The 27226-nt window shown below is 35.9% G+C and overlaps 1 protein-coding gene across 1 annotated transcript; it reads right to left on the bottom strand.

The window, feature by feature from the left end:
* Positions 1-8955: 8955 nt before the first annotated feature.
* On the bottom strand, positions 8956-16729 carry zgc:158846 (uncharacterized protein LOC100009654 homolog). Its single transcript, XM_056750345.1, has 9 exons — positions 16332-16729; positions 13618-13826; positions 13440-13500; positions 13233-13328; positions 12895-13059; positions 12567-12692; positions 10506-10726; positions 10348-10391; positions 8956-10249 (listed from the first exon to the last, which is right to left on the bottom strand). Exons 1-9 carry the CDS (start codon positions 16692-16694, stop codon positions 9984-9986), a joined length of 1551 nt encoding a protein of 516 aa, XP_056606323.1. The 5' UTR covers positions 16695-16729; the 3' UTR covers positions 8956-9983.
* Positions 16730-27226: the final 10497 nt, after the last annotated feature.

The raw sequence follows: 27226 nt of genomic DNA, 5'->3' as shown, positions 1-27226 counted from the left end.
CAGCCAATAAGTGCACAGAATAGATGGGAACATCTTTAAAATCGTTTAAAAAGCATTTTAGGGCGAGACCTCAAGACGCTGCTTTCTGCAAATTCTAGTCAAAAGGTGACTACACTGAAGATGATAAATTACAATTTAATATTTTATTTACAACGTAATTCCCATAGTTTCCTTTATTTTATTTCATAATTTGGAAGAATTTTTCATTATTCTAAAATGTGGAAAAATATGAACACATAAGTGAGTGTCACATAAGTGTAAAAAAACATTTGACGCTTTTTTAAATTCAATAGACATACTTTACATTTCATAAAAATCTTTCATTTCATATCATTATAGGAAGAGAACAATATCCCATTGTGACACCTTATAGCAAATAGTTCTAGTTTGACGGTGCGTTAAACCATAAATTGTTCTTTCAACACTGAACCTTCCCTCAGAATTCAGAGACTAAATTCAAACCGTTTATGACTTTTACACATAATTTCATCAGACCACTAAATTCAAAACAGCTGGAATGATGAGGCAATGAATTTTGACAAATTACATTACATGACAAGGTTCAATTTTTTCACAATGACTCTCACTGATAAAAGTGCTAAAGACAGAATAGAGGATTTTAAAGTGCCTAATTAAGATTGGTGGGTGTTTCTATATTATGTAGGCCAGGTGTAAAAATTAAAGATTTGTTTGTGACAGTCATTGTGGGTAGCTCATAGTAAATTTACACTTCACAGGAATACCATTACCATGGAAACCATTACAAACCTGTTTAACATGATATTGGGAAATTACTCAATCATATTTAAACTGTATTTATTTGCTGAGGTCCTTAAAATAACCCCTGCATTTTTAGAGTGTAAAAACTTATACAAAAGAAAACTTAATACCTTTTTGGACAAAAAAAGTGTGGTGTGGTTGACAGATGTGCTTAACATACTGGCACTCAGACAGTCAGTGTTGACCGCAGTTCCCAACACAACTTATCAGTTCAATTTCATTGTCCTAAATCCTATTATTGAAGAATTCCACTTTGTAAGCATTGCACCTATCATGAGATATAATGAATTTCACAAAAATAATGTATGTTGTTGTTTCGCTAAAACATTATCATACATTTTTGAATATAAATGTGATTGTTTAAACAAAGATTTTATTTTATGCCTCTACATTTTATTTAAAATATATGGGCATTTTAACAACTACCTCATAAACTCTCTGCAATTCTATCACAATCCTCTAGGGAATTGCAAAACCAGGTTGGGAAATCTATTTAACAGTGTAGGGAACTCTGCAGATGAATGATTTTGCCATGATGAAGTAAAGGAAGTGTGTTTAGGTGGGTGGTCTTTTATTCAGTGACAAAGTCTGTGGAATGAGGGGATGGTTATTTCTGCACCAGTAGCATAGAGTAGAGTCATTTTTCCATTACAGTATGTTACATTTTTTTGTAGTTTCCTATGATGTTTATTCATCTCATGGAATTGTTTTTCTTCGTTAAAATGAGTTTTGGATCTCTTTAGGCAATGAGAATAGAAACCTGTCTTGTCAAGTTTGTTTCTGAAGAATATACTGTAAAAATACAATTGTAGATGTTTTTATTTGGTATTTTTTGTGGTGCTAAGCAACCACTGAGTTTGTGACGTAGCCCTCCTGTCCGCAGTAACAGAGTGAGCTTTGATCCAGTCCTGCTCTTGTTTAATCAATGACATACACTCCATTCATAGTCAGATGCGAAAGCTTAAAATGGCTTTAAGTCAGCTACACCATCAAGTAAGTTCCATACATATACTTCTTAATTCACCTTTGAACATATTTTGTAGTGAGTCGTGTCATTTCTGTCGTTCCCACAAGTTATTTGCATACAGAAAAGTTTGAGGAATGATACCACTGAGTCTAGTTATGTAACTCCAGCCTGTGATCTGTTCAAGCTCCACCTTTTTCTGTCAAGGGGAGGATTCATGTCACAATGCAAGATCTATTAAGAAAACAGCTGTAGTTCACATGAAGGTAGTTTTTCTGTGGCTAGTACATTTAGTGTGGAAAAGAGTTATTCGGCCACTGCGAAGACAAAACATTTCCATGACAACATACAGTCACAATTCAAAGGCAACACATGCCGACCCTAACCCTGCACTTTCACCATAGCAACATCACAGCAGAAAATACAGTATAGCACAAACACTTGTTTTTCTTGCCTTATGCCTTTCAACAGTCTGTTGTTTGTTGTCTAACTGCTTTACTCTGTTTCAATCACATTTGTGGATGCACATGTTTCTTGTTTGTTTTCTGAAGTACTCTATTGTTTACTTAAGGTACTCGGGTGTAAATTACTATGTTAAGGGTTAAAACTCGATGGAGAACACAAAGGATCTTTCACTCAACACACAAACACAAGAATTCTAAATATGTGTGCATGTAATCCTGTGCAGACTTCATGTCAGATGTCAGATCAACGTTTACAAATGTAACCTTAAATCTTTTAATCCCAGGTCTATTTCTTTATGTTGTGGTTATTACTTTGGACCCATGTCATCTTAATTCTGGTGTGATTTCTTTCTAGAATAATTATGTAATGCAAATGGATAATTGGTTGTGCATTATTTAACATCTGTTGTAAAAACAGTGCATGCAGGATGTAAACTGGACTGGTTAATGACTGATTTAGTATAAATCTAAACACAAAACGGGGCATTTAAATGTATATAATTACAGCGGCAATTATAGTTTATGTAATGAAGCTGCTATCAATAGCAACCCACACTAATTCCAACCAATCATAGGCAAACGTCTTTTAACAACAATAGTTTCTCATTTTAATCTTAAATTATTCTCTTTATGAAATATATATATATATAATCAAATTTGCTGTACAGTCAACTTCAATTTATTATTTTTTAATCTTGAAAAGCTGAAATAAACATAAGAAAAGTTAAATAAAAATGTTGAAATTGCTCAAATTATGTTCATGTGTGTGCATGATATTCCAGTTTCCTCAATCTGCTTGATACATTGACACACAATCTTTACAGACACAGGTGGGTTAATGCTTAATCCTTATGGGCCATGAGGGTGTGGATCATGCCAGGCTGAGGCGTTATCGCTGTCTCTTTGTGAGCGTTTGATTTCACTGACACATAGGCCAATAGTGGGCAGGGTAGTGTTCCCTCCTTAACTGTTACAGCTTGCAATTTTATCAATCTTTTTGTTGAATTATTTTCATTTACTCACAGATTGCTGTGTTTTTTATAAGATACAAATATAGAGACATTACTTTTTAAATCTACACAACTAGTGAAAGTGCTTCGAGTTACATGGATCTTTGTGCAAAACCTGGTCATTCATCTCCTAGCATGATTAGAAAGCTGTTTTTTGAAGACCATTTTCTTTGTTTCAAATGGCACAACAAAATCTAACTTTTTGTAACGAAGAAGAACATTTCGCTAGCTTAAAGTTAGCGAACAAGCGAGCTACAACTCTAAAGCTTTTTTTGTGATTTCCAGGTTTACATTTCAGATTGTCAGTGTAGTTGTAGCCCCGAAACTATCGTCCCTTGAAGTGTTTGGACAAAGACTACACCCCTTAGGTTTACACCTTCCTGGAACAGTCCAAGTTATATTGGCTAACAGGCATTGAACAAAGCCCACACTGTCTGAAAATAGAACAGAGTTAGGATAGCACTTTTCACAGGCTGAGGGAACTGTCACTGAATCACTGCCTTCAATGTTCGGCATGAGAACTTTTGACAACCGAGAAAACTCAGTGAAGTACATGTCAGTGCATGTCTCATTTTAAGAACTTGATGAAACTGCAGTCATGAGGCGTTCATACTGTATAACCTGTAGTGCCAATAACGTAGGTGTACTTAGTGGGTGACTTTGTTGTTTTATATGAGGGGGAAACTGATACAATTTTGAAATGCTTAAAAGATGAACTGAAGATCAAAGATTGGATCGATTGTTTTGCTATAAAATAAAACATTTTGCACAGGTAACTTACACTCATGCACAAAGATAAAATATTTCATATATTCATAAAGTCGTATTATGCAATCTGTATACTATAAGTGCTCTGACAGCACACATTTCTGACACCAGTGAAGCAGCAGTTTTTGCTGTAAATATAAACACCAAGAAAAATCCTTCACAAAAGAGTAAACACACACCATTAGCCATTTTCCTGACTACCTTTAAAACATGTTCTTGGATTATGGAACTCCACATAGAATGCTGAAATATCTACAATATACAATAAATTGTTTGGGAAATAAACAATTTGAAGAATTGAAATTCTGAAATATATGTTGATTCATCAAATACATATTTTCACTCAAATGTCTTATTATTTTTTGCCTGATTTAGTTTGTAAAAAGGATTACTTTCAACTAAACATTAAATTTCAACTAAAATACAAATAAAATACTATACAGTTTTAAAATATATGCAGAATATTTTTTTAAATATGCATATCTGTGGCTTCTACACTTGATAAATGTTAGAAAAAAATACTAATTGCACAGTATTACTTTCATTGCATATTTGCAAAAACATGGGCAGGAGAGGATCAAATTTAATTTAATGCAATTGAAAATGTTAGATAAAATATATTGCTAAACCAGGCTGTAAGTTATTCTGTGTTTTTGGTTTCTATAGTTTGTTGCAGTTTCGAGAGGACCTTCAACATCTCATGAGCAATTGACTGTGAGAATTGGAGCAGAATAGCTGAAATAGCTGCATGCATTGTTAACCACAGCTTAAAAATGAGACACACCTGTAAAAAATATCCATCGGCTTATGCAAAGAGAGCGAGAGAGAGAGAGAGAGAGAGAGAGTGAGAGAGATAGAGAGAGAGAGGGGCAAAGGGGGGCATCAGGGGGAATGTCTGGTGAAACCCTTTCACACTTCAGGAATGCCTGCAAACCAAACCTTGCAAACCTGTTTCTCAAGACCCTCTAAACATGACAAACATAGTGTATTGTAAATAATGTAGACAAGGGATATATATATTCATTAAGTTTCTGTGGTTAGAATTGAAAATTTGTAATGAATGCATTATTTGCATTCGAGAACTCATATGAACTGTGGCTTTTTTGTCATTAATACTTCTCAAAGAATTTGGTGTTATAAATGCATTTTATCCAACTTCATGTCATTGGGCAGTAAATAACTTAGGAAGGTCCGCTGTCCACTGTGTTTTATTTCTCAATTTAATTACATGATGACCTCATACTTCACTGTGTGGAACATTTGCAGGTTTACAAATACTTGATGACCAATAACTTAAAAGCATTTTGCAGCAACTATTTAAATGCATTTCTAAAAAAATCTTTAAAAAGCATGTTGTTAAAACAACAACTTCATGCAGGAGGTGAAGAAATTAATCAGGTCATTGAACATTACATACCAGATTTACCAAATAAAAGGTGTGCATTTACAATTAAAAAGACTAAGATTTATGACTTTGTTTGCTATACACTGGGGTGTAAAGCAGGTTCTGTCAAAACCTTGATGAGGCCCCTGATGCTGAATACCACACCTTCTTGCTCTTTCTGTGTCTTATACACACAGACACACAAACACACGCACGCACACACACACACATGTATGTTTTATCATCTCCGTGGGGACAGTCCATAGGAGTATTGAGTTGTATTCTATTCAAACTGTATATTTTATCTCCTAACCCAACCCCTTAACCCAAAGATCGTACAATTTAAAATCTTTTGTCCCGTTGGTGACCTCAATTTTGATCTCCACACCGAAACAGGTTACCATGAGTTGGTGTGCATTCAGGGTTAGGTCCCCACTAACATATAAAAAGTCCACACACACACACACACACACACTGCGATGTAATGTAACAACAAACAAATCATAAACAGTTTAGGCTGTGCTTGTTCTATGTTCTGTGTATATGTTCTGCTTCACAGGTCCACAGAAAGTTAAACAGGTTTGATTTGCTTTCAACAATAAAGAGACTCCAATATGGGATTTAAATGAAGATCTCACCTTCCTGCACTGTTAAATAAAGTTTATTCAAGAACTATACTGTGAAACTATTGCGTGATAATTTTTGTTGTATCAACAGAATACTGTAATTCTAAATGACTAAATCCTTATATCCTACAATTGTGGAATTAACTGTAGAATTAATTTGACGTCAGCATCAATATGAGTCATGTTGAGGTGCTTGGGAACTCTGATCTTTTTAATCCCAATTAAATCTTTTTCAACCAGATACTTTTTCTTAAACAATCCTGTAGCATATTTCTGCTAAACAGATGCAACCAGGCATGCACAGATATGTGCTTGTCACGCAAAACTTGACAGGGTGACAATAAACACACATACTTCTAGATTTAAAAAAATTCTGACTTTTACACCATATGCACAAATAAATAGATTTTACAGTATGCAGTCATTCAACACTCGTTGCTGTTTGAACTATTATATGGATGCAAAGAAACTATTAGACAGGAATAGACAGAATTACGAAAGAATAAGGACAGTTTATACTCAGTGATGAAATCTGCCTTGCGATTGATTGAAATAAAAAGCATACCACTACAGAACAGAAGTGAATAATTTGTGTATTTGCGTGAACATGCAAATTTTAATTATGTGTTTGTCCATTACTTATCAAAATATGTATTTCTTTTTTTTTCTAGCATGCTCCTACAGCTCTTAAACTATAAGTTTATAGTTGTTACGACTATAAAGAAAGTCTTTATGAAGGAATGCATGCATATGTACAAATTATATGTAACTTCTTGCAGCTGAACATACAGTATAGGTCAAAAGTTTGGAAATACTTTACTGAAATGCCAGTAAGAGGCTTGAATTAATGGAAACCCTTCAATACTCTTGAAAAAGCTTCCTAGGGTGAAGCTCGATGATAAAACGCCAAGAGAAAGATTTAGCACGATGAAATTACAATATATAACTTACTTTTGATACATTTTACATGCTTTTATTTGCAACATAATTCCTATAGTCACAGAACCATTGTGATACCCTATAATGAGTTTACTTATATTCTTGAACGTAGAAACGGTAAGTGTTTCCAAACCTTTGACTGGTAGTTTATTGTATAAACGTACATCCACCTCTCCAGTTTGCAAAATATATATATATATTCTTTTCTTTTTTACGTAAGGTCTCACGCTATCAGCAATATGAATTGGAAATAGCTGGTGCAGAATTAAGTAAAACTTGTGACCAGGATGAGAGGGTTAGGGGGAATAGTAGAGAAACTTGGCAAGTCTGTCTGCAAAAATGAATCCCTCAAGTTTCTACTATCTGCAATTAATACCAGCTTGTTCAGGCCTGCACAAAAGAAGAGACAGATCAACTGAACTAGAGAAAGAGCAAGAAAAATATGTTTCTTCAATCTCTATGAAAAGCTAATATAGAACATTACTTGTAAAAAGCAATAACAGGGAGGGGGGAAGGGTCAAACGGGGAGAATCTTGGTAAACAAACTAGCTAACATTGCAAAAAAGTCAAATAGGAAAATAATGGTGTGTGTGTGTGTGTGTTTTAAGCAGGGGTTAAGGGAGGGAAGATATGAATCTTAGGGGACGCGTTATTAAGGTGTGTTTAAGGTGTGGTCATGAAGTGAACAGGGCTAAACACCTGAGGCAAATGTGTCAACGTTTGTCATTGCAATAACGCATCAACCCAGCTGTTGCTATGTGTGGTATTTTCTACAAGTGTATACTTTATACTTAGCTTTTTGCACACTATACCTTAACTGCTGTGGCTGTTCTTCAGCTTCACTTTTTTGTTAATTACAATACAACTGCACAACAGCTGGTGTTAATAGGTAGAGAACACAAAGCAGAACATAATAGCTCTCTGCATGTTGTGGCAAGACCTCACATGGGAGAAATTCCACGGCACTTACCTATTGTAACTTGTTTAAACCACTGTATATCTCGACGATGACAGGTTTTACCACTGTTGCTTTGCTTGGTTATACATGTAGATATACATGACACGGACACTCACACTATATAATGGGGGTATGAATGTGATCAACTAATAGATTCATCAAAGTAATTAATACATTTTATGATCTGGTCGAGCAATTTAGTTATGGATTAGCTTAATCCGGTCTGAGCTGGTTGTGTTTTATTTCAATTCATACAGGTGTGGAGTCTAGATAACTTAAGGACTGTAACCCTTACAGGATAATGTTTGCTAATAGGGGAGGAGACTGTCATAAAAGTGGTTGTTACTATTACCATTCTGCCTCACTGTATGTTACATCTGTACTTGGCAGGATATGTATTTTCGGTTTATTTATTTATGAAGCACTTACAGGCTTGCAGACATCACACTCTTTAAGACTATTGTCAATATTAATGTATGCTTATGTATATGTCTGCAAGAGTATGTGAATTAGGGTAAAAAAAATGTCTAATTATTCATTAATAGTTCTGTTTTTAAAATATATATTTTTATATATATTTTTTGTTCATTTTGATTTCAGCCAAGACTCCCCATAGTGCATACATATTTACATAAAAATAATTAATGTGGTCTTAGAAATGAAAGAGTGCTCAACAAATGTCCAAAAAAACAAGTTTGGGTAGTGCTCGAAACAGCTTCATCTGCTGTTTATAAATGGTAGTGCAACAGGCCCATTCATACTGAAAAGTAAAAAACACAACAGCAAGGGCTTAAATGATAACGTTTTCGTTACGTCATGATATGTCATTTGTGAATGAATGTAACAATATTCATCAAGGGATCTCATTCCATTTGAAGCCTCCTGACTAAACAAAGTGCACCAATGTCAGGCGTAAAAGAGTAATTTTTTTAAACATAAGAATACATATGTTTACAAATGTCTGTTTTTTCTTAACCTGGTACATTAAAATTATATTAAATCAAATTACTGTATATTCAATAATAAAAGTACATGAAGAACTAGAAGTTAGTCAAATGCCTTTATACTTGATGACTGCAATACAAGTAGTTATAATAAAAATGGTTGAAGAATAGAAAAAAGACCTTACAGCGTAGAAATCAAGAGTAAATACCAAATCAATGTAAATGGTTGTAATATTCATGCAGTGATGGGCAAAACAAAAAGTATTCAGACGACCATTTGACAATAAACTTACTCTTCTTCTAAACCATAAGATTTCGTCTTCATAATTTAGATTCATAAATACCTGCATATATTATAGCCAGATTAATAACATTTTTTTTATAGCAAATGTAAATGTTCACAATAGAAAGACTGGATTACAAATGACACCTACACACAGTTTTGCAAATTTTTTGGAATGTGATTACGTAATCCAAATTTCAAGTAATCCGTTACTACCCAGCCCTGACTGACTGTAGAAAGAAAAAACTTAACTGAAAAGTAAAGTGACATCATATTCTACATCGTATGAGAAATATGGTTTTTATAAATGAATCTTTTTCTGCTCCATTTGTAGAACTATACATCTTCTGAATCAGTATTTTAACTATAAAATACACTAAATGTTGTAGAGGCCCAGCATGTGTGAAATATCAGCCATGAGCAAATACTAATTTGTTAAAATTTGAATTTCTTAGGGTAAACTCAGAATAACAAAGAAATACAGGTTTGACAGAGAAAAAACTGATATCTTTCCAAGCATCCTCTAGGCTACACATACTGATAGCACAGTTTAGTAAGCTTAAGGCTTGAAAATTAAAATCAAAAAACAAATTCAAGATAAATCCGTTTTTTCACTATACTTTCATGGAAAACGGTAGAAAACAGGGAAGCGTATGAAGGTTTTTGATTGGTCACTGTAGACTGTTAATTGTTGTCTCCTCTGATAGCTAAAACCCACAAACTATAATTAAGGAATTATCTTTGTACTCAGTCCAACAGAGGATACTGTCCTGTGCCCTTATTCTATTTTGAAGGATGTGGGAAACACCCACATGCAAATGGTTGTTATGTGCCCGGTGAATACAAGTGTAAGTCCTTCACAGTTATTTAGAAACATTCTCATGCACACCTATAGACTTATGCATGACTTCCACGTGTCCTTCGGAAGCAACAAGTTTCTTTTCTGTCTCACTGGTGATGATGGTGGTCTTTGTGCTTTTTGTAACAGTGGCAGTGCTGCTGACCAAGCCACTGTCACCCTTGGCAACCACGATTTCCTGATTAACCAGACTTGTGTCAGGAACATCTTTTCCAGCGCTTTGAGATGAGGCTCTTGTAAGGTGGCTGCCTTCAAGGTCATAGTTGAAGGCTAAGAAAAATAACATCAAATGTTGTCACTATACTAGTTCAAACCCAGCTTATTAGCAAAGGTATGCATAGAGACAGCAATGCTAAACAAATACGTACAGTTCTGTTTAGAGACGGAGAATGTCTGAAATCGATTGAACAATCTGTGAAGGAAAAAATCTACATATGAGTTATTTCAATTTTATACGTATTTGCCAAGATGCACGATCAGTTCAAAATGATAAACACACTATAAGCTGCTAAAGTGTTGGACCCACCTGCTCTCCTCTCCTTCCAGGAGTTTCTTATAGGTGGCAATCTCAATGTCCAGGGCCAGTTTAATGTTCATCAATGACTGGTACTCGCGCACCTGACGGGCCATATCCTTTTTCGCTCTCAGCAGAGCCGCCTCAAGCTCCTGGACACGAAGCTTTGCCTCACTCACAGCCACTTCACCACGCTTCACTGCATCAGCCATCTGAGTTTGATGGTTTGCATGCTGAAATAATATGAGTACACAAAGATTAAACTGGTGTTAACTGAGATCAGTTAATGGGCCTAATGTTTTGTTAAGTTTTATTAACATTTCATTATTTTCACAGTCAATTAAATAAATACATAAATTGTCATGACTCTCACTTTGAGACATGGCGTGAGAACCCAAGTGCAGGCAGACACAGACGGTATAGATGGTAAGGGTTAACAGATATATTTATTACAAATAACAAGACACTACAAAACAGGCAAAACAAAACCCACGTGGGGGAAAACAGGAATGGTATATATAAACTTAAACAAGGAACAAGGACACTGACTAACTAAACTAATAAAACAAACACTTGAATTACAACACACTAACACTGACTAAACTACACTTACTTTGACAGGCAAGACAGCGACAGGAACAAGTACAACGACAGGGACATGTACAGCATAAACGTACCGCAACATGTACAACAAGTATCAAACAAGTAATGCACGAGCAACGAGACAAAGAAACATGAGGACTCTTTATAGGGGAAACAGACAAAGGATAACCAATAGGGACCAGGTGATAGGGGTTAACAATCAAGGAAAGCTAATTAACACAAACTAGGGAACAGGAGGGTAGGGAACAATGACGCAGACTAGAGAGAGAGTATGGCGGCAAATAAGTGCCAAAACTGTCTCTCTCCCACATGAAACAATCAGGCAATGCCATGGCTCCACTTGAGACAAGAATAAAACATGACATGGTAGTGGAACCATGACATAAATTGGAAAACCACTAACATAATATGACTCTATCATGCTAATTTGCCAAATACTTCATCTGTATATTATATACTATTATTAATACATTCTCTTTCTACCAATGTAACTACAAACCTTCAAATGAAATGACATTTTTTATGCCCATCCATTTAATTTAAGGTTTAAAATTGACATAATATTTGTCATAAACTCAGTCAAATTACATTACAACTGTTTTAAAAATCAGTATCATTACATCCTATGAAATCTATCACACAGTGTTTACTAGTACTATCAAGTGAAATGTTCATTATTTAAGATTTTACATTTGTCAAGTTTCTTTAATGTGCTCCTTATTGAGAAAAAATGCAAAAACTACTGCCTTAATGTATGTTCACCTGCTTTGCAACAATGCAAATTTGTGACAGGTGGTATAAAACTGAATAAATGTACATTTATGGATTTGGCGGATGCTTTTATTCAAAGCAACAGTGAGCTGTAGACATCTTTTCAGTAAGGAGTACCCTGGTAACCTAATTACCCTATGCGGGGCAATTTTTGTTTTTTAAAAGCATTTATTTAGCTTTTATTATGAATGTGACATATCATTCATTTCTTTATTATATAGAGTATTAGAGATGCACTGATATATCAGCTAATTATCAGCAAAGGTCGACAAAAGGAACTTTTCACGCTGTCGGCTATCAAATTTTCGGTATCGGCATCGACAGATACTGTATCACTCTGAATAATTGCTATCGTATCATTGGAGAAATTAAGTATTGGTGATTCTTCTTATTTATTATTGTGATATGTCGAAAATCATAAATTTTTAATGGGACATTTCGACATAATACACTGTAAAAACAAATGTTCATGTATAATGACCAAAAAACATTTCTGTTTTCCTTTTTATACAGTCTACTGTTGAAATACGCTCAATTACCATTAAATTACAGATAAAGACCGCAAATTAACAAGAAACCTGATGGAGTGCAATTTTACAGGAAAAAACTGTTATTATACGAAATATTTCTGGCCCCCCAACAGTGTAGCTTGAATAATAAACATAATTTAACATGCAAGATGACCCGTGAAGCTCTTACCTGCCCTTTGATCATTTCCATCTCAGATTGTATGCGAGAAATATTGCGCTTGTACTCAGAAATCTCAGCTTTGGAACTTTTTAGGTCATCTCCATGTTTGGTGGCCGACGACTGCATTTCTTCGAACTAAAATCATATAAGACACACATCTCACATAATGCAGTTGAGAATTATTAGAAAAGCAAAATGATGCAAAGATCATGTCAGTACCACTGTTTAAAAACAGCAACTTTTGCGTTACACACACACAAACAATACAAGCTGACACACATCTTGTTACACACGTAAAATATAAATAAAAAACTAATAATAAAAAGAGCTCAGAAACCTTTAGTTTGTACCAGCTCTCAGCCTCAATACGGTTACGGTTGGAAATCTCCTCATACTGGGCACGAACTTCAGCCACAATCGCATCCATGTCCAAATCTCTCCTGTTATCCATCTCTACAACAACTGATGTATCCTTGATCTGACACTGGAGCTCATGAAGTTCCTATACAACACGTAACAAGAAAATCAATGAAGTATGGAGAGCCATTTAAGCAGGTTCAATTATATGTGCTTTTTTATTTTGTATAAGCATTTAAAGATTACAATGTATTATGCAATAAATGTTATCAGAAAGGGTATAGCAACAAATATTTATTAGGAGGGTGTAAACTTTACCTCATCATAAATATGGCTAAGATGGTAGACCTCTTTTGTTAAGTTATTCATTTTGCATTCCAGCTCCACTTTATTCAAGTATGCAATGTCAGCATCCTTACTCACACAAACAGACACACAATTATCATAATTACTTTAGTTCTAATAAGTTTTAATTGTCATAACAAGCATGTTTAGCATGTTTTTAAAAGCTCTTCAACTGCTGACCTTTTTCAGGAGCACAAATCCATTTTCGCTCTCGTTACGTTGGTTAATTTCCTCTTCGTACCTGTGGAATACCGTTGTATTTTTGAATGTGTTTGTGGAATGTCCTCCAACACCTTATTGTGAAAATATGCACACAAGTTTTACTATGACACTAGCCAGAGGCTCCAACTTTTCTCACTTGCTCTTGAAGTCCTCAACCAGGCTGTTCATATCACGTAAGCCAGTCTCCAGGCGGTGCTTCTCATAACCCCGACCTTCCAGCTGTCTGCGCATGCCAGCGATGTAGTTCTCAAACATGACATCAATGCTGGATCGGCTGTTGGTCTTGTCCTGCAGAAGGGACCATTTGGTCTCCAGCATTTTGTTCTGCTGCTCCAAAAAACGCACCTGGTGAAAATCCACAAGAAACAAATTTAAGAATACTTTGTTTCAATTAAAATTTGCCACAAAAATGCATTCACTAATAAAAATTCTGCCTAAACTTACATTGTATTTGATGCAGTGTATCTCATTGTAGAGCCCTACAGTCGTTTATGTTCAAGTCAAATGCCTAAATGTCATTCTAGACTCTTTTGATTTGGTTTGGGTTATACATTTTGAAGGATACTGGGAAAATGTAAGTTCTTCTCTCATTGTCCTGTTATTGAAAGGGTGAGTTCAGTGTGCTTGTGTTTGTACAGGATAAAGGCCTGTTAGGGAGGGGTCCTTGCACTGCATAACTCTGTATTGCCCACAAACAGTCAAAGGTGTGTTTGTGACAGTGAACATTGTCCATTCAGGTGAGTCAACCAATTGGGAGTGTTTATAAAAGACATAGAAAAGTAATCTATGAATTGCCAAACCATAGTATTACCAAAAACAGGGGAGCATGTTTTTCATTTTGTTTCCTCAGGATGCTAAAAGTTAAAAGTCTTTGTATAAATATCATGCATTAAAGAGAAACTTGAAAAATCTCTCATCATTTACTCATCCTCAAGTTGTTTCAACTTAATTTTCGGTTTTGGACATCATTGACTACCATAGAAGAAAAAGTATTATAAAAGGTAGACAAAGGTCCCCCAGAACTGTTTGATAATTCTTCAAAATATCTCACTGTGGTGTGAATGTTGTCGCAGAACTGAAAATTGCTTACACTCTTCCAAATATCTTTCTCTGTAATTCAACGGAACAAAGAAATGTATACGGTTTTGGAACAACTTGAGGGTGAGTAAATCATGATAGAATTTCGAATTTAAGGTGAACTATCCCTTTAAAGGCACAATGTGTAACTTTTGCCGCTGGGCCTTTTCACGTTTGAAACGGTGAACCCTGGGTTATTCTAAAGCCTGGGTAAACAGAGTCCTGGGTTATCTTTTTAACATTTCATACTGCTAATCATTCACAAGGGGATAAGAGATAACCCTAGGTATTCATGACCCAACATTTCACACTGTACATCAGTAAACCCCGGGTTAACGTTCTGGTTTGCATATTTGAGGGTAAGCGAGCGCAGACATATATTCTGTGTCTCCTCGCGGTTTACAAAGTGTCTTATTTTCTTTCATGATCGCCTGTAAAAAACGTTTTTATACGCATGTTAATTTATCCGCTAACACGAGCTCCTGCATAACGTGAAATACAACAAAAGTCAGCCAAAAGAAAACCAGCGCTATCCTCTACTCATTATAGAAGGGATGAAGTGAGTTAAACTATACATTCAAACCAAATATGTGACATGTTTGCACGACCAAAGAGATGTGATACAATTTATGTAGTTTTGAAAGCTATTTCTCATCAACTACTTTCTAAAGCAAAGACAGTGAAGTCAGCTATTTTTATCAAAGAGGCATTCCATGAGCCAATAGCTTTTGAGATAGAGAGCGTTCAACGCGTTTCATTGGTTGAATGAACTGAATGTATACGCCCTATTTAAGGAGTCAAATGTGATTAAATGAACTGGAACATGTCGTTCATGGTCTAATGTTCTGTGTTCCAACAATGCATATCCATTAACTGTTTTTTTTCTGAAAAATAAAGATAATGAACTGGTTTAATTTCATTCTAAGGTGAAGTTATTATATCAAAACAGTTGAATCTTTGTATAGAACCTTTAATTACATCAAGTAAATGATTTACATTCACGCATTTGGCAGACGCTTTTATCCAAAGCAACTTGCATTGCTTTATCCTATGCATTTGCTTCTAAGTATGTGCAATCCCTTGGGATCAAACCCATTAGCTTGGCTTTGGTAATACCATGCCCTTACAACTGAGCTACAGGAAAGCTTAACCATTAGTTTTTAGTAGACTAAATATAATGTATATTTATTTGACTAAAATGTTTTTCATATTTCGTCGACTAAAACTAAGATGATGGGGTTGACTAAAATGTGACTAAAACTAAATTGCATTTTCGTCAAAAGACTATGACTAAAACTAAATCAAAATTTGCTGTCAAAATTAACACTGAATGAAACATTGTTTATAATAGTAGACAAAGACAAATGTATTGTACAACGCAATCCACATATTATTGCCCAAAATGGAACCTCATACGTGTTGGATACTGTAAGTACACCGGTAAACATATTTCATTTTGTGGCATTACGTACTGTATCTGTAATCAAAAACCTTGCAACTTTACACTGTTCTGAATATAAACATACAGAGAATATTTGACTGCACATTTGTCTGAGTTAACAGTTTATCGGGGACATTTACATGAGATGTTATAGTTGTTTTGATGTGTTGTATTTCAGTTTTGAGATGTGCGACTTTGAGCCTACAGTATAATAGACATATTGCTTGACTTACAGTACCTGTTCCTCTAACCATAACATCACAAGCTCACACAAACATACTGTATAAACCAGGACAAAGCCCAAAATCACCCAGAGCGGAAGAGTCACTTACTTTGTCAATCAATGACGCAAAGCGGTTGTTGAGGGTCTTGATCTCTTCTTTCTCATGCGTCCTGATGGCATGGATGCTGGGATCAATCTCAAGGTTCAGAGGTGCAAGGAGACTTTCATTGACCTTTACAGCTGTTATTTGTGGGCAAACAGTTGGAGCAGAACCCCAACCTGGTCTTGAGCCCATCCCTACACCATATCCAAACTCCACTCTACCTGCACCTCCATATATCCCAGAACCTGATTTGTATCCAACAACCTTGAACCCCCCAACCACACCTGTCGCTCCACTAGAGATGGATCCAAATGAGCCATGGGATGACTGACTACTATAGGACCTCACGGTTTTCTTTATGTTTATCATCTCTAATTTGGCACAAGGAAAGCTGGGTGTCGAGAGGTAAGAAGCTGATAAGCGAAGAAATGAGTATAGGTTTTTCTCAAACTCTTATATGAAGGTCAGGGAGTGGCTTGAGGCTGGTTTATTAGACAAGAAATAATGTTGAAGATATGTTTAGGTGTTCAAAGGGTTATATGTGGGAAGAACGATCAAGCTGTTATACATTAACTGTTACTCTAAACACAGGGCACATGCATGGAATATTCCAAGAGCTACATAATCAAATACATTCCGTTTCATATCGATAGTCCCATACTTTCGGCAATGTGCAAAAGGGGGTAAACATGAAAATTATATTCAAAACATGAAAACACACGAATATGCAAAATATAAACACTGACCAATTAACTACTTTCATTGCGTGTAGTGTAAACATACTAAGATATGTGGACATTAGATCAAGATCCAGGATGCTTAAGGTCTAAAACTATTGGGGGAAAAATTCTAGTAATATTAAAAATAAAAAAGTGTAAAATATTATTAAGAGTTTAATAAAGAGTCTCAATTCCAGGCCTGTGTGTAACTGCTATTAAAGTAGCCTATTTGTGCAATACACCATTTATCTCCTTATATCCAGCCCTTTCAGAATGACCCTTCATAGCTGACAGGACCTTGCCGTGCCTTCACACTGATGGACATTCCCCTACTATCTGCAAATCAAAATTCACCCTTTAAACTCATTAAAACTGCAACATTTCTGCTGCATTCCAACACACCAGTATCTAGTGTTCAACAAGAGTAAAACAGTATGGGCTTATCCCAACCCCCTACATTGCTGTAAAGATAACACTCTGAGACTTTTACCCCTTTATTGCTGGTTATTTATTTTCAGTATACCTATTGCAGCTTACTCTTTGAATGTAACACTGCAGTGTACTGCAATATAATACAAACCGGATCACTACGAAAATGTACCACATTTAAAATATTAGGCAAAATGTTAGACAAAATTCACTTTTACATGGTTTTTGGACATAAATGTGTGTTGGCAGTGTGCACACAGTAGTGTATTACCATAGTGTATGCCCTGAGTGAGTTGTATACTGTGCCATTTTGTACATAAGGGTTCCCATGGACTCTCTGAGGATGTAGGGGCTAAAATACTTTATTTTTTAGTTTTCTTTTATTTTCTCCACATACATATACCAATGGAGTTTTGGTTCCATGCAACTGTCGACTTAGCCTTGCTCACTAAGAGATTGGTGGCATTGCTTTTACGGTTTAATACCTTATAATTCCTTGAGTCGTGTGTGAGCCCTCAGAATCATCCTTACTCCCCCCTTTACAGCACCCCTGGTGACCCCTCTCACGTTCGGTGTAGACATAATGCTAGTCATAAAGTCACAGTAACATCTCGACAACAGCATTTTGAAAACCTAAAATGTTTAATATGGGTCCTAAGGTGAAATTTTCTCAAATTGCCAGCATTATCTTCTATCACCCACATGTTTATAAAGTGTTTGGTCACGCAAGTGTACCCATAACATTATTGCCTGAGACGCACTGTGAGCTAGTGCTCCGCATCATACTTATTTACATTTCTTCAGCAAAAAGTAGATTTCCTGCACTCAGACCAGTGGAGACACAGTGTCTAAACACAAATACATTGACCAAGGGTATTAAAAAGCACTTTTGGCTTAAAACTGCGTACAGTATGGACGTTTCTCAATTCCAAGATTGCAAACAATGGACTTGTGTTCTTGTGGAGACCGGTCTTGCGAGGCAGCCTCGGAAGAACAAACCTGGATGGACGCACCGCAGTTACTTATGGGACTTCAAGCGGACTGCAAGGATGCGTATGGATGCATACGATGAATCCTTGATATTGACAACACATCCTGGTACTTTCATGCGTTCTCTGTTCTTGAGTATTGGAACCGGATTTTGACGGTTATTGATGACGTAGAGTGAGAACACGAAGACACAAGACCGCTGAAGAATGCATATTGAGAAACGTGAATTTGCAAAGGCAGGTAAGGTTTCTGTACCATATAATATTGCCATCCGTTGGCCTTGCATGCATAATACATTATTTTTATTCATTTCCCCGGACCCATGTGAATCTGTTTTTGAAAACGATCTTGCATATAAGTCAAACTTCAAAAACCCAAAGGAAAACCAGTCTATTTTTCATTGTGTAAACATGGCCTAAGAGCGTGTAGACCACTAAGACTCAGATTACATTTTATAAAACAGCTTATATGTAATTGTATAATTATTAATTATTTTATAAACACAATCAATACAAAATGTATAATACAAGAGGCAAACAACAATCGCTTTTGGTAACACAGGCCTAATAAAAAGTAAAAAGATTTAAAGAGACAGCACAGACTTTGTGTGATGGTTGAATTCATTATGTAGGTGTGGCATGTCATTTCATGTAATTTATGGGAGGGTGGACAGTGTACTTGCACGTAAAATCTCCTGTCATCTTTTGTTCCCTTTTTTAAGAACATCTACTGGCACACTAAAGTGAACTTTCAGCTAGTCAGGGTGATTACAAGTCAATGTGCTTGATTTAAAGTAGCAATAGCAAGGTCATAAATTCGAATCCCATGGGAACTGACAATCTACACAATTTGGTAAAATTCTCAAATAATTCATTCTAGCGGGGCTGAGTTGGTAACCAGACCAGGGGGATTGAAAGATGCCTCCAAAACCAAAGTACAGGACTAGTCATCTCTGGTCTTGGACACCAACTGTAGACTTTACCTGCCTGTCCTTGTCATGTAATCCTGAAAACGTGTATTAACTTGTTCTGGTGTGTTTGATTAGTATTGAAGCTAAATTCTGAAAGACTCTGGCCCTCCAGGAAAGGAGTTGACAGGGCCAGGCTTAGAAACAATGGCTTATGACCTTACTTGGCTTGGGTGATATAATCTCACAGGAAATCAATACAACAAATGGAAACCTAAATTGGTCTTTCCCAACCTTGATCCCAGAAACACACCACAACACATTTTGTACGTCTCATTTATCTGACACACCCATTGCTGTTCTGGGTTTACTCTAATGAGCTGTTGAGTTTAATCAGTTGTGTTCAATGAGACGAACATCCAAATGGTGGATTTCTGGTGTGCCTCCAAAACAGTGTTGGGAGATACTGGATAAAGTAAACTTCAGAATCTCACAGTTTAAGAAGGGAACTGTGCACAGGTTTACCAAAAATACACAGCCTACTGGTGTATAGACAAGTGGTTCTCAAACCTTTTTGTTGTAAGGCCCCCCTGGTTGGGTAGGATTGCTTTGTCGCCCCCCAAATAAAGACCTATGATCTTAAACTTAGAATTTGTATTAAACCAAAGACATATTCAATTATTCAATGGTGGAACATCAATTCTTGTGGTTGGTCGTATTTTTTTCTGATATTTGATTGCACAAAATTTATGTCCGAGAAAGTTCTGGCATTAAACTGTAGATGGCACAGTCCTAAAGTCTAAACCAATCTTACATAATAACTTTACGGCTGTTTCGTTCCTTCTATATGGTTTAAATCTTGGCTAGGGATTTTTGTAGCAGTGCAGGGCGTTTCAGAAACCCTCCACCTTGCCCTGATCCACCTGTATAGATCTGCAACAAGGTGACCATCTCAGCTATTCAGGGTTTATTCATATATGTTATATGTATAGCAGCAGCATTCCTTATATGCACACACCAGCATGTTGTGAATGTTGGCACCAGCAAGTCCCCATGCTTGCTCCGCCGCAGCAGAAGCTTAGCAGATCTATTCGACGAAGACCAAATACATTTATATGTGATGTACACTACCATGCTAAACCCTCCGAGAGTTGTCATGACTGAAGTATATTTCATAAAATGGCACATAAATCTTAGGGCCACCAGTTTGAGAACTACACAATAGTATTCCATTTTCTACCGCTTATCCAAACTACTTCGGGTCACGGGGAGCCTGTGCCTATCTCAGGAGTACACAATAGTATTGATAGATTAATTTGGTTACATCTGTACAGACTGTAAAATTAAAATCAGCAACAGACCCTACTAAACAATCTGCAAGTGACCATGATTAGTCTTTTTGTCTTTGCTGTAAGACGAGATAATTTCCTTATATTCTAACTGCATGACCACATTTGTCTTATTTCTTGATATTTTTATTTGCATGCGAAATTTGGGGGGAAATGTCAGGGACTAAATTAATACTTAAATGATACAAAACTAAGATCTAGCTAAGAGACAGCAACACCTAAACAACAAATTGTGAGTGGAATGGCAAATGAAAAATGCCCTTCTGGAACCATTACTATTACTCAATATAATTTTGAAGAAAGGGCCAAGTGCAACATTCAGTCAGGCATACCAGGAATCCTTTCTACAGCTCTTCATAAAGTAAAACTCTACTAAAATCCTCCTTTGGGGCTTTTTCAAATCATTTTCATTGCGATTAGTCATGAACTTTAAAGGTATAGTTTACCCAAATATTAAAATTCTGTCATGAAATACCCACTCTCTGGTAGTTATAGCTGTTTTTTCTACTATGGAATTCAATGCAGGGGTCCGAGAAATGTTTGGTTATGTGCATTCTTCTAAACCTATTTCTCTGTGTTTCTCAATCCGTAGGTGAGTTAATGATGACAGAATGTTTATATTTAGGGTGAACTATCCCTTTGATTTTAGTCAGCTTTAAACACAGCGCAACCTAAACCACCAGTGAACCTATCGTGACCTCTTTTGCTGACTTTGGGATTCATTTTGAAGATGGATTTTCCTTATTGTAAGGCAAAAGAAAGATAATCTTCAAACAGTGCTTGCTGTGCACTCTCCATTCACAGTGCCTGAAATGAGAGTGAGGGTGTGGTGCCCTAGAGGTATGCACAGTACAGGCAATCAATGTTAAAGCAAGTCTTTAAAGAGCAGATATGCACCACATACAAGAAACCGGTTTCTTTTAAGGGGCACAGATGAGTAAATTTTTAACCCTGATGAATCAACTGGCTTATGAGTGACAGCTTATGCAAGCGGGCATGCCATATCTGTTTGCCTTTGGATAAACTCGTACAACCAAGGTGTGAGTAAAGATAATGAAGAGTTGTGTTATATTTGAAAGAGGTAAATGTAAATCGTAATACATTCTAGCCAATGTATGAAACATGGTTGTGTTTTTGCAGTCGCCTACAACTTAATAAAGGTTTGCTGTTTTTGCTAGTTTTATTGTGCACCTTAAAAAATAAAATTGGCGGCTCAACCATCATAGACAACATTTTAATAAATGCAACTCCTCAAGAGTGTGAAAATTGCTATATTGTGTATGCAAGAGTTGAATGCAGCATGATCTATTTTAACAAGCATGCATGTTTTATAGCATGGTAAAATTTATCATAACAATAGAAACACTTCTTACCCAAAAGAAAAAAAGGTGAGTAAATACACATACTTGCTATACACATAACATAGTTGGCCTGACTGTTTTAAGGTGTCCTGATTTTGTTATGTTGCTGTTGCCCTCTAGTGCCCGAGTTTGGAATTGCATAATATTTTCATTAGAGTGACATAGGAAAGAAATGTGAATTGTAACAGTCATATGTAGGCCTTATCTCTTGTATGTTCAAAATATCTTGCCAGACCTAAGCATACTGTTGCATTTCTTGATTTTGTTAGGTAACTGTTACATTTAATAAAATGAATCAGACTCAGAAGAGCTTTATTGCCAAGTGTGCTTGCAAACACAAGGAAAATGGTGTTGGAAGCTTCTCGTACAGACATTCAACACAATGACAATACAAACTAATAAGATTATCAGTCTAAAATATTCTCAAATATGCATATATAAAAGACTATTGTACAGAAAATGGGGGATAATAACATGTAAGAACTCCATCCAGGGTGTATCCTGCCTTGATGCCCGATGACTCCTGAGATAGGCACAGGCTCCCCGTGACCCGAGGTAGTTCGGATAAGCGGTAGAAAATGGAATGGAATGGAATAACATGTAAGAGACATTGTACAGGGTTGTAAATATAGTAGAATATACATATTGACAGATTGTATGTACACTTGTGCACATGGATAAATGAATGTGTTTGTGACATTTATTGGTTCAAGCTTCACTTTTTGTCTTTACATGCACATCTTACCCTACCAAAAATTATGAATAGAACAACTATACAATTCATTGTCAATTAAACTTAATCATCCTAGGCCAACATTTACATTCTCATCTGTTAATCATGCAGATTGTTCAACTTTGTTAAATGTTTTGGTCATGAGAAGATTCTAAACCTTCACTTTCTCATTACCTTAACACAAATTAACATATAAACAGTCCTTGTTGGAAAAACTAAATTAAAAAGAGAAATATGATTCCAGTTTTAACTGTTCAAGGATTCAAATGTTCCTTTCTTGTTCTCTGCATTATTCTTTTCATTCTCCCTTTCCTGTAGGCTATTTTTTTCAGATAATGATGTGGAATGGAAAGAACCACTGGGTGGAAACTTGAGTCAAAAACACCCAAAACAAAAGAGTCATAAAACGTTCAGCTGGATGTGGCTGCCAAGAACATTCACCCTCACTAAAGCCTGCAGAGCCAATCTTGACTGCAAAAGAGTGCAGCTAAAATGTGCTTTAACCCTCTTGTTCAGTTTTAACTTATTTTTAAAAAAATACAACCAGATTTTAGTAAATACAGTGACTGTGAGATTTTTATTTTAAATAAAAAAATTACTTTCACTCACATTTACAACAAAAAAACACTGCATGGCATATACTTTGTACTTTAAAGTGTGAAAATTTGTATGAACGGAAAGAAAGGAAAAGACAGCGAGATGTTAGCTGTGCTGGAGGGGGTCATGGGTAGTGGGGTGGGGGTGGTGCAAATTCCTTCATTCTGATGTGTGACTCACTGTCTCCTGTTATCCTTTTCAATGATCATGCAGTCTATGGATGAGCCAAACAACGATTATCTATTTTGCGGGCATTGTCAGATTAAACAGATATTTATCCAAAACTGTAATCTCTGCTATAATAATTGTATTATGATATGAGAAAAAGCTATAATTTCTTTTGACCCCTTTTCAGGGCTTTATCAAGATAAAGAAATGGCTATTTATATTGCACAAGCAACATCTAGCCTGAATTGTCTTTTGCACTGTATATGTGTATGGACCATAGACCTTATAAAACATGGATGATGCACCCAACTTCCATTGTAGAAAAATGATGCTGAAATATCTGAGATATGGCTCCCGACGTATTGGGTCGATGACGTCATTTGGGGCCAACCAAACACTTTAACATACAACAGCGTGATAAGAACTACAAAAATGAGAAAACTGTCTTGGGCAAGAATTTATTTGAAGTGAATTTTTTTTACTTTGGCGTGATTCCTGTTTACATGGTGAGGGCAGAGTTTATGATGGACCACTTCACAAGATGTAAACACTGATTCTTAAGTACTTCCTGCTTCTCCTGAATCAATGTATCTATTTATTGTTGCTATTTTTTTATCTTACGTATATAACTAAAGGCCTCGGCGGACACACGGCTTTAAATGCCTCCCAATGACACGACCCATTCAACAAACTGTTCATTTAGTAAAAATGTGTCCATTTAGTAAAATGAACATACAATAAAATTAAACAAATTGTTTATTTAATAGGCTACATTGTTATACTATAAAATATTAATATAAAGTACTCTTAACATAAATATATTAAAATATAAATAGTTTTATAGTATTAAGGCTTGTATCCACCGAGGCGTTTACGCCTGCGGCCGGCGTGTTTTTTCAATTGTTTTTTAACGGTAACGCCGCGGCTGAAAACGCCAGCTGCAGGCGCAGTCTTCTGGCCAAAGTTGAGCATTTTTCAACTCTGGGTGCCCGCTCGAACGCCGATGCTGAAAAAAGTCAAGTTGTGGCTTTTTTTTAAAGCGCGGCGTTTCCGTTGAAAACAATTGAAAACACGTCGGCCGCAAGCGTAAACGCCTGAACACAGCTTCTAACGTTGCTTTGAAACCGTCTATACTGCAGCCAACCACAAGGGGGTGATAGAATTGCTTTGGCTTTGCTATCAAGCCGCATGCGGCATTCGCAGTATGGCCTGTAAGTAGGCCAACGAAATGCAGCTAAGAAACAAAAATACCAAATACTTGTTTTAGTTACATAAAATTAACCTATGATAATATTTGCTGTAAATGAGGAGGCGACCACATATACATCCATATTGCTATTAATCAAACGTATCCAAATTGTAGAAATAAACTACCTAAATTGTCTGGATTTAGTTTAGGCATGAAAATTATGTTTGTGCACTTGTCGAATTGGTACAAGCCTGAAAGACTTTTGTTAAGAGAACACCTTAAAATGCTCTGACCTCTTAAAATATGTGGGCACAAAAGAAATACAGGCTGCTTTTACGTGCCATGCAACAGAATTTAGTAACATGCTCGGTGGATTTTAGGCCAGCCACAATACAGGAAGTGAAAACGTTGCTTAGAAACCAACTGTCAGATGACACACACACACACACTGTTGCCACGTGATGGAAATAAACACTCAGATGGTGAGGGTCTTGAAATAATACAGTTCTTCATGAAAGCATGCTGGGGAGTTCTTCAAACAGTAAGCAAAGAAGTTCGATCAAGCCATATGCTTTTTTTAAAGGGTGTTTGTTATTTGGAATGACATTTGTATTTAGAGCTCCCGGAAATCATGGGTTGATGACTCATCTGGTAACCAAAGCTCTTTGGAAACTATGGACAACCCCATTCAAACAAAGACAAACTGCAGATCACTCCCCTGTCATGTTATATTTGTCAGCAAGAATGGATTCTCATCAGCCAAAGTTAAATATGTTTTTAAATGAGACATTATTAATGAAACTTACTAAAATATACTTTGAAAAAATCCACACAGAAATAAACATTATGTGGTTTTGACAAATATTAATCAATTATTACTCAACATTATATTATTTTAAATTGATTATTTAAGCATGATTAACAACAACTTTTTCTGATACAGAAAGTAAAGAATAATTTATGGTTTAAGTCTCTAATAAATGCTTAGGCTCTCCCTGCTGGGTCAGTGTGACTGTAAAAAGGGACTTCTTATCATATGTAAGAAAAACATCTTCTGTCAGCACATACTCTACCCTTGAGAAGTTTGTCTATTTGTGATTGTATTGTTTCAGGAAAGTGAGAAAGAGTGGAAAATCATGAGACAGACGTAACGTTATGTTTTAATTACATGCCAGTCATCTTTGATAATCTGCATGTCCTGTCTCATGACTCCAGAAGTGTTCGAGAGCTTTGTGTTCTTGTTTATCTATTAATAATCAATCATGTGAGCTTGATTTACCAAAGTAAGGACGTAGTTAGTTGACTCTGTTAGCATAAACATCACTGTATTTCAATTGTAAAGCAGGTCTGTCTGTGAACCTCTTTGAGAGTGCTGAAGCGGACTTCTGCTGGCAAAACTACAAACTATTTTTCTTCAGTAAATTATTTTCTATTAAATACATTCCTGACTTCTTGTTTTCATTCATTCATAACTTGTCTACGGGTCTCTTACTGTAAATCCCCTACAAAACCCACCCAATCCCCCCTTTGTAAATTTGCTATCTTTTCCTGTAATTGTAGGCTTTTAGACTGTATTTCCAAAAAAAAATTACATACTTGAAAAATCTGTAAAAAAAAACCCAAATAATTAAATAGATCGTTATCCAAATAGGTCCCGGGCACATTCAAAGTTTGATACTATATGATAATACCTGCTGATAATGGTTGAAATAATCAAAACAGGCATAAAAAAACTGAAAGAAAGTTCAACTTTCAAGCAAATTGTTTGTGCAGACTCCTCAGGTTTCTTTTAAGTTTAGGGTGTGTACAGCCTCTTGGTGTCCTGATGTATAGAACACTGATATTTCAAAGAAACATCATCATCCTGACAATAACGCTTTTTTGTTTTCTGTTATTCTCAGATTACAAAAGCTGTGGCATTAGAAATTCACACTGTTCTCTATTCAGTCCAATTGTGAAATGTGAGGAGACTTTCTGGCCAAAACAAGTCTATTTTGTAAGTTTTTTGATAAAGCTCCCCTCTTTTGAACATTGAGCTTTAATCAAGGTGGAGTATGTACTTTAAGATAGCGCATTGCATATTTGGACTGTTATGTAATTTGGAGCCAGACACCTTAAAAGGTCAAAAGCGAGCGAGACTGTTTAGTTGCAGTTTTAAGAAAAAAAGAATGAAATGAGAATGTTTAAACATTAACACCCAATGCTTTAAGGATCTATGGTTTTGACATAATGAAAGATCGAATCTATGGATTAAAGGATATTTTACACAATAAAGTGACTTTTGAGAAAATGTGCTCATAGGTGTAGCCTATCCCTACGGGCTGGATCAAAATCAAAAGCCATTGTTTACCACCTCAGCCTCTGTTCTCATCAGATGAAGCTGTAATTCAAGATTTCATTAAAGCATTGTGGGATTGAGAGCATAAAATGGGCCTGATCTCAGTGCTGTATCTTGTTCC

Source organism: Triplophysa dalaica, chromosome 6, assembly GCF_015846415.1.
Source record: "Triplophysa dalaica isolate WHDGS20190420 chromosome 6, ASM1584641v1, whole genome shotgun sequence".
Lineage (NCBI taxonomy): Eukaryota > Metazoa > Chordata > Actinopteri > Cypriniformes > Nemacheilidae > Triplophysa > Triplophysa dalaica.
Note: the sequence above shows the minus strand (reverse complement) of the source record. Positions and strands in the feature narration are given on the sequence as shown.

Excerpts from the sequence above, each read along its gene's own strand:
- zgc:158846 (XM_056750345.1), bottom strand. The coding sequence starts at position 16,694 with ATGATAAACATAAAGAAAACCGTGAGGTCCTATAGTAGTCAGTCATCC. Across the intron at positions 13,501-13,617 it reads GTTGAGGACTTCAAGAGCAA|GTACGAAGAGGAAATTAACC; the intron begins GTGAGAAAAGTT and ends GGTATTCCACAG. Across the intron at positions 12,693-12,894 it reads AGAGCTGGTACAAACTAAAG|TTCGAAGAAATGCAGTCGTC; the intron begins GTTTCTGAGCTC and ends ATATGATTTTAG.